Genomic DNA, 7861 nt, shown 5'->3' with positions numbered 1-7861 from the left:
TCGCAGGGGCTGAAGAGGAGGTAAAGGGTGGAGAGCAGCAGAAGGAGAATGGAGCAGGGAAAAACGTTGGAGAGACGGCAGGAAAGAGAAAGAGAACTGCAGAAAGCAGTGAAGGGAAGAAAAAAAAGAAAAAGACACGAGGTATTTCTATATGTGTACATGTGTTCCTGGCAGAATACACTGATGAAGTTCATGCTTTTTACCTGTTGCAGTTTACTTTAAACGTGCAGCTACTGTAGGTCATTTTACCGGGAAAAAAGAGACTTCTGGGCTCTTTGGCTAGCCTGTGTCAGAGCTGATAAAATAATTGGACCAAGATTCGGTGTTAAGGCATGGGGGTGTGTCATCCTTCTAGAGTCTTCATCAAGTTCAGCAAGAATGATAGAACAAAGGTTTTGAGATGTCCTTTTTGTACCAAATAATTTTTGCCTGGATTTTAATAATGGAAATTTCAATTTCTTGAAACTCCCAGAAGCAGCGTCAATGCTAGAGTTGTCAGAGAGTAATGGAATAAAGTGGATGTCCTCACTGGAAGCGAAATTCGAAGATGCAAAAGATAAAAAACCTACTGCAGAAAAACTTGAACGCTTGAGAAGAGAAAAGGTGGGACCATGGAGTTCTAATGTAGCAACAGATTACTTGGTTTCTGTGGGTGTTTCATTTGAAAATTGAGGTTCATTTATGGTAATTTCTCATGGGAGGAGGGTGACTGGGTATGGGGAAAATAACCAGAAGATGAATCCATACATGGTTAGTTTTATGCTGTCAAAGAAAGAAAGAGTTCGTCTTTTGCCTTTTAGATAAACCGCTTCAGAAATCAACACAAGATCAGTGTTCAAGGAACAGATCTTCCTGACCCAATTGCCACGTTTGATCAACTTCAAAAGGAATACAAAGTCCACCCTAAAATCATGGAGAATATTCAAGCTGCTGGCTTCCACGTCCCAACACCAATCCAGATGCAGGCTATTCCCGTCATGCTTCATGTAAGTTTTCTGATACTGCATTTTATTACAGGGAGTATGGCAAAATTTGGGGAGCGGCCTCTCTTTAGGGTCACAGCAGTGGATGGTTGCACAGCTTTAGAGATATATCAACTGCGTCAAGAGTTCAAACCTTAGCCGTTACAATGTTCTTGATCTGTGCATTTACTAATGTGTTTTGGGTTAGTTTGTAGCATTAATATTTATGTGAAAGTGATTTTTGTTTGTTTGGGTTTTTTTCTGTTTTCTAGTGAAATATAACACCCTTCTTATTTTTGTTACAGGGTCGGGAACTTCTAGCTTCAGCTCCTACTGGATCTGGAAAAACACTGGCATTTTGTATTCCTCTCTTAACACATCTGAAACAACCTAGGAACAAAGGATTCAGAGCTCTGATCATATCACCTACCCGAGAACTTGCTAGCCAGGTGTGTGTTATAGGGAAAGGGGTTGTCATATTGATGTACTTCAAAGTTTTCACTCTGAATCAGTAAAATAGCAGCTTGGTAAACATTTTTTCCTTTATTACCCTCAGATATCAGAAAAGCTACTTTAAATGTTTCTTTTAAGTCTTTTGTCTTTTGTGAAATAGCTACATATCTAGTATCTCAGTCTAATCTAAATGATTAGATTAGAGGCTCAAGATTCTTTGATTGTATTTTAAAACTGCCCCATGCTTAGATGCTCTTAATACTTACTTTCATATTTGAGAATGCGACAAGAGATTTATCTGTTTGTCTCAAACACAGAATTTCAACAAATAACTTTATATTGAAGCTTTGTTATTAAACTGAAATAAAAATCACAGCTTTGAGCGGAGTTCCATTTTTATTCAAATAGGAGAGGGGGCTTATGGGAGCTACATCGTTAGAGTCAAAATATGGTAGTCAGACCTGTGAGAACTTTCGAGTGAATAATGCATGTCAGAAAGCTGTGTTTTATTATGCTAAGAAAACTAGACAGCTTTCTCTTAACACTGAAATCAGGGTGATGTTTGAAGCTGTATCTTCAGGATTGTCTGCAGTTTTTCTGGTTAGAAAAGCTAATCGGCTCAGTTTGACAATTTAATCTCTCTTGCTGCCTTTTCAGACACATCGGGAGCTGGTGAAGTTGGCTGAGGGGACAGGCTTCCGGATACATATGATCCACAAGGCAGCTGAAGCAGCAAAGAAGTTTGGGCCCAAGTCTTCTAAGAAATTTGGTAATTGTTTTAACTACTGAAGTGCTTCTAAAAATTTAAAAAATGTCACTGACCTTTCTCTTCTGGCCTGCGTGGTTTTAAAGAGATCAGTTAATACCACTCAAGATGTGCAATCTATTGCTCAACACTTACAGAAGTAGCTGGCATGGAAGAAATAGGAAGTGAGCCTGGCAGGAGACCCTGTTAAATTGTACCTCTGGCAGATTGGATTGAAACTTGTGTTTCTGAGGGCTCTGTTAGTCTGGCTTATTTTGTGTCTTTTTCAACACTTGGCCTTTTTTTTTTCTTTTTCTTTCTATAGATATACTAGTTACTACTCCGAACAGACTCATTTATTTGCTGAAACAAGATCCTCCAGCAATAGACTTGACCAGGTACTGAGAGTCTTTATCAGATCTGACTTTGCTACTAAGTTTGCCACTGAAACGCAGATGTGTGCATCTGTGATGGTCTGTTAGAACTTTTGCCTTCTCCACAAGTGACTCTTACTGAAAAGAAAACCTCTCTGTTCCTAGTGTGGAGTGGCTGGTGGTGGATGAGTCAGACAAACTGTTTGAAGATGGGAAATCAGGATTCCGAGACCAGCTGGCCTCCATTTTCCTGGCCTGCACGTCCCACCTGGTGAGGAGAGCCTTGTTCAGCGCAACCTTTGCACATGATGTAGAGGAGTGGTGTAAACTCAACCTTGACAGTGTTGTTCTGGTGTCCGTTGGAGCAAGGTAGGAGTGCAGTTATACTCTTAACGCTCTCATTTATTTTTTTGCCTTTCCTGGGCAAGTTACTTGCTTTCTTTGGATCATCAGTCTGCTTGGTTGTATGTCTCTGCTGTTAGTCTTAGTACTGCAGGTTGTTTGTCTCCAAAAAAAATTGTGTAGGCATATAGATACTTCTCACATACTGGGGAAAGTGGTGTTTTCCTTTACCCATTACATTATCATCAAATAAACATTAATCTTAAAGGCGTGTACTGGTGAAATAAGTTTGCTGTGCAATATTTCTCATTCACCAGGTAATGTTCTATGGTTTTTAGTGTTTATAAATATATAAATAAACTCTCTTGGATTTCTGGTTTCAGAAACTCTGCAGCAGAGACAGTAGAACAAGAGCTGTTGTTTGTTGGATCTGAGACAGGAAAACTAACGGCAATGAGAGACCTTGTTAAAAAGGTATGTTGGAGAGATTGAGTATGTTCTGCTTACTACTGAACTGAGCTGTGCATTCTGTCAGAGGCTCATAACTTCCTAGGGCAAAGATTTCTCTGTGACACGTTAAACCATAGTCCAAATCTGCTGTACGAGAGGAAGACTTAAGTACCCTTACTGAGAGGTTTCCCCATTCCTGGTTATGTATTTGAGTCCTACTTAGGACTCAAAGGAGTTTGTATTAGAAGCATTTTATTTTAACAGTCTGTTTAATTTTACTTGGCAGTGTGAATGGGTTCTTCACATTGGGTGGGAAAAAAAAAAGATCTGTTCATTTCTGTGGATTAAAATGCAGCTTGATGCTTAAGTTAGGAGCCATTCCATCAAAGGCAATGGAGCTGAACTTGCTTAGTTCTGGCTCGCAAAGATTTGTCTAGTCAAAAAAAAAAAAAGTTTCTCTGAGATATAAAATACTGGGTCTGGTTAAGTCTTTTTAGTAGCTTGGTGTCTGCAACCAATAATGGCAGGAAAAGCACTTGAACCTTAGACAAGCTTATTCCTTTGCAGGGTTTTGCTCCTCCGGTCCTTGTTTTTGTACAGTCTATTGAGAGGGCTAAAGAGCTCTTCCATGAACTTATTTATGAAGGCATCAATGTGGATGTCATCCATGCAGACAAAACTCAGCAACAGGTAGGAGGATATAATTTCTTTTCAGGAAACACTTGAGAAAGACAGGTAAAAGCAAGAGTGTTGGAATGTAACTTCAGGTAACTTTGACAGTAAATTACTGCAGGTTTTTGTTTGGCGGTTTAGTTTTATTCGTTAACATCATGACAACTTTCAGGAAACAAGTTCACCTCCTTTCTCAAATTGCTAATTAGGCTATTTCCAAATATCTTTCTTTTCTTTTCCTAGCGGGATAATGTAGTACGCAGTTTCAGAGCTGGGAAGATCTGGGTGCTCATCTGCTCAGCCTTACTAGCTCGAGGGATTGACTTCAAGGGAGTGAATATGGTCATCAATTATGATCTGCCAACGAGTGCAGTGGAATACATCCACAGGATAGGTGAGTGATTGTTCACAAATCATGTCCTTTTTCTCATTTCCTAGATCTTTAATGTAGATGCTGTTGTGCAGGAGCAAAAAATCTGGAACAAAGCCTCCTCTGTTGCTGTAGCACTGGCTTCTGTATCTCTTGAGCCAGTTTATGTCTGGGCTCAACTTTCGGTAAAACTAAGTTACCTTTTGTCACTCTTTTGTGGACCTTAAATATTTAGATGTTTTGAACATACCTGTGCTTTCATTCAATAGGAACGATCTTTGGGGATCGGCTGCCTGGTAGTACGCTTAGTATAGTAACTCATAATTGGGAGGCTGAGGCTGTGAAGAGGAATAGAATAAAGGAAGATATTTGAAGTAAAATCTTTGCTCTTTGCAAAATTTGTGTTTGACAGGTCGTACTGGAAGAGCAGGGCACACAGGAAAAGCAGTCACTTTCTTTACAGAAGATGATAAACCTTTATTACGGAGGTAAATGGGAAACATGATATAGCAAAAATAGTTTTTGTGTTTTGTATAATGTACTGCTGAACTATATGGTTATGTCTGGTACCACGCACCTTGTAAGCGTGGTATTGCCATGTTCTGGAAACCCCACGCTACTGTAAAAAAACTCTTAGGAATACAGAGAGACAGCTCTGTGTATCGAGATGGTAGAACTGCAAGGTGGTACCACAGTATGTGAAAGACTGAGAACATTTCCATTTTAAGGTTTCTTTTTGAAGCCTTTCACTAATGCAGCAAGAGAGAAACTAGCACCCTTTCCTCCTTTTGGTCATGTTGCCAGTAGTGATAATGTGATGGCTTACTTGGTAGCACCTTTCAGTGAAACTCAGTTATTCTGACTTGAACCTCGCTAAAGGGCAGTTCAACAGTCTTTACAACTAACTTTGCTCTTGTTCTGGTTTTCCTAAATCATTTGCCATGTAGAAGGTATGACTACTTCATGCTGTGCTTTAGGTTTTCTAATGCAGTTCTTTAACTTCCTTGAGTCCAAAATTACTTGGTATGATTCTCTGTTTTGGCTTATTGCTTTTTCTTCATCTCCTTGAAGACTGTGCTCACCTAGAGTTTCAATTTGTTTGAACTATTCAAACGGAGTCATTAATTTCATTTAAACCTTTTATATCTTTTTGTTTCTTCCTCACCTTACTTCAGACTTGCTTTTGTGTCTCTATTTCTTGCTTTAAAAAAAAAAAAAGTGACAAAAAAACAACAAAGCAGCCAGTTGTTAGGGATTGCTGTTTTCTGCAGAAGATGCTTATCTCTTGTCCAAGCACTCGCTGGCAGAGCTGATCTCTTCCCTCTTCTCCTTTCCAGTATAGCCAATGTTATTCAGCGAGCTGGCTGTCCTGTGCCAGACTACATAAAACACTTTCCCAAACTGCAAAGGTATGTTCATTTGAATAGTTTACCAGTTTGATTACCACTTTAAAAGCCTGCATGAGTGGTGCTGAGTGTATAAGGGTTACAGGAGGCCTGGTTGTTTGCAATATAGTTGCAGTTTAGCTGCAAAAGGAATTTTAGACAGGGTAGGGGTGGCAGGTTTTTACCCAGACAAAAATGGAAACAAAAAGAATTCTCGACTTACAGTTTTTCTGGAGTTAACTATTTTTCTATGAGTTCCCTGAAATCTGCTTTAGACTTCCTAGGCCCATACTTTCATGTATCAGAAGCCCAATTCATGAGTAAGTCCTTTACTCTTTTGAGTTACCTTTAGAAAAATTGGTGTAGGGGTATATGCATATAGATAAATATTTTTTTAATTAGTGCTTCTTTTCACGCTTTGTCATAACTTCTCATAGTTTCTAAAACTAGAAATCCTTTTTTATTTCAATATGTCTAACATATATAAAGTTTGTTTGAATGTTTTGGAGATAATGTGGCTGAACTAATCTTGGAATAAACAACAGTGAAAATATATTCAGACCCATAAATCGCTAACAACCAGTAAAGGTTTTCATTAGCTGTTGTATTTACTTTAGGTATTAATTTTTGGCCTTTAAAGGTAATTTAATCATTCTTCGCTAAATGTCGTTCTCAGCAAACAAAAGAAGAAATTCATTAAGAAACCATTGACAAGAGAATCCATTTGTACCACCCCTCAGTGTTTCTTAAAAAAAGCCAAAAGAAAAACGTAAGTAGTTTTTTCTCAAGAGGAGGTAAGAGATCCTGTTTATCCAGAAAAGGCCCAGCAAGCTTCCTCCAAAATAACTGATAACTTACCTGGATGGACCATCCAGTCATAATTACTTTAGTGATGGTGAAGTTTTAGTGTCAGTATCTGTCTACTGGAAATTGCCATCAGTTTGCCTTACATGATGCCATGTATCAGGTGGTAGCAAGCTGAGTTTAAACCACTGGTCTTAAAGCCAGACTTCAGACTAGCTATCATTTGACAGAACCTGTCTGCTCCTCTTCGGGCAAAGGGCTGGCTTTTAACATACGGAGTATCAATACAAGAAGCAGATCTTAAGTTGTAGTGAGTAGACCTCACAGAAGACTGGTGTGTAGCAGTTTGGTATGCGCTACGCTTTGGAGTGTTACTGAAGGCTTTACGTTCAGCTGCACTAATACAATATAAAACAACTACTGTCTGTGTCACTGCTATATACTTCATATGTTATGTTCAGGTGTCTTGGTCTCCAATGTGTTTCTTGTAGGAAAACTACAAAGGAAAATACTGAAGAAAGAAAGAAAGTTAAAGAAGATAAAAATAGCAGTAAATTGCAGACTGTTTCAAAAAGCTGAATAATAAGAGACTGCTTGTGAGGTGGGGCTGACACCTATGTCCATGCTGAAGAACAGAAGAATGAAGTTAGCAGCAATGGTGAAGGGAGGAAAATACTTGTTTCCTCTGGGTGAGGATGGATGTTTACATGCAAGGAAGTCTCTGCTGAAATGCCAGTAGAGGATTCCTGAATGCTTCTTATAGAAGCTGAAGAGTGTGCTCTTGCAGTAAATGCCGTGTTTCTCAACAATAGTACAAAAATAGTAACACAAACGGATGCTATCACAGAGTTTTATATTATTCCTTGGAACTACTGTCAGTTCTGTGTTTAGATCATCCCTAATATGTTTGTCAGATTCAGTGGCAGAAAACACACAAAGCTTACTGTTAGGCTTGATAAATGCAGCTGTCAAAGATTTCCCTGCACGCTTTAAAAAAAAAACAACAAAAAACCCCAAAAAACCCCAAAAAATTAAAAACAAAGCAAAACCAACCCCCTCTTCTTGTATGTGAAAATAAAGCCTTGCTCCTCTTACTTTTTTGCTTCTATAAAATAATTTTGAAATAACTAACACTTTTACGTGTCTGTAAACTCTAGTAATTTTGTACTGTTTCATATTTAAGCCTCAAAGCAGAATAAATAAGGTCATAAAAGATTCTAATACAGAGTCCTGCCTGTTTCTACAGCCTTGACGGAACAAGTCTGCAGGCATTATTCCTTAGCCTGTTCCCCAAAAAGGCCAGG

The 7861-nt window shown here is 38.7% G+C and overlaps 1 protein-coding gene across 1 annotated transcript; it reads left to right on the top strand.

Annotated features, from left to right (window-relative positions):
* The first annotated feature begins 8 nt into the window (after positions 1 to 8).
* DDX52 (DEAD (Asp-Glu-Ala-Asp) box polypeptide 52) lies at positions 9 to 7136 on the top strand. Its single transcript, XM_009709674.1, has 14 exons — positions 9 to 141; positions 473 to 603; positions 801 to 986; positions 1268 to 1411; positions 2073 to 2184; positions 2486 to 2558; positions 2700 to 2903; positions 3260 to 3350; positions 3894 to 4016; positions 4242 to 4392; positions 4781 to 4856; positions 5706 to 5777; positions 6430 to 6522; positions 7049 to 7136. Exons 2-14 carry the CDS (start codon positions 484 to 486, stop codon positions 7134 to 7136), a joined length of 1533 nt encoding a protein of 510 aa, XP_009707976.1. The 5' UTR covers positions 9 to 141; positions 473 to 483.
* Positions 7137 to 7861: the final 725 nt, after the last annotated feature.

This window comes from Cariama cristata, unplaced genomic scaffold (assembly GCF_000690535.1).
Source record: "Cariama cristata isolate BGI_N322 unplaced genomic scaffold, ASM69053v1 Scaffold40671, whole genome shotgun sequence".
Lineage (NCBI taxonomy): Eukaryota > Metazoa > Chordata > Aves > Cariamiformes > Cariamidae > Cariama > Cariama cristata.
This window is presented reverse-complemented; position numbering and strand designations above follow the sequence as displayed.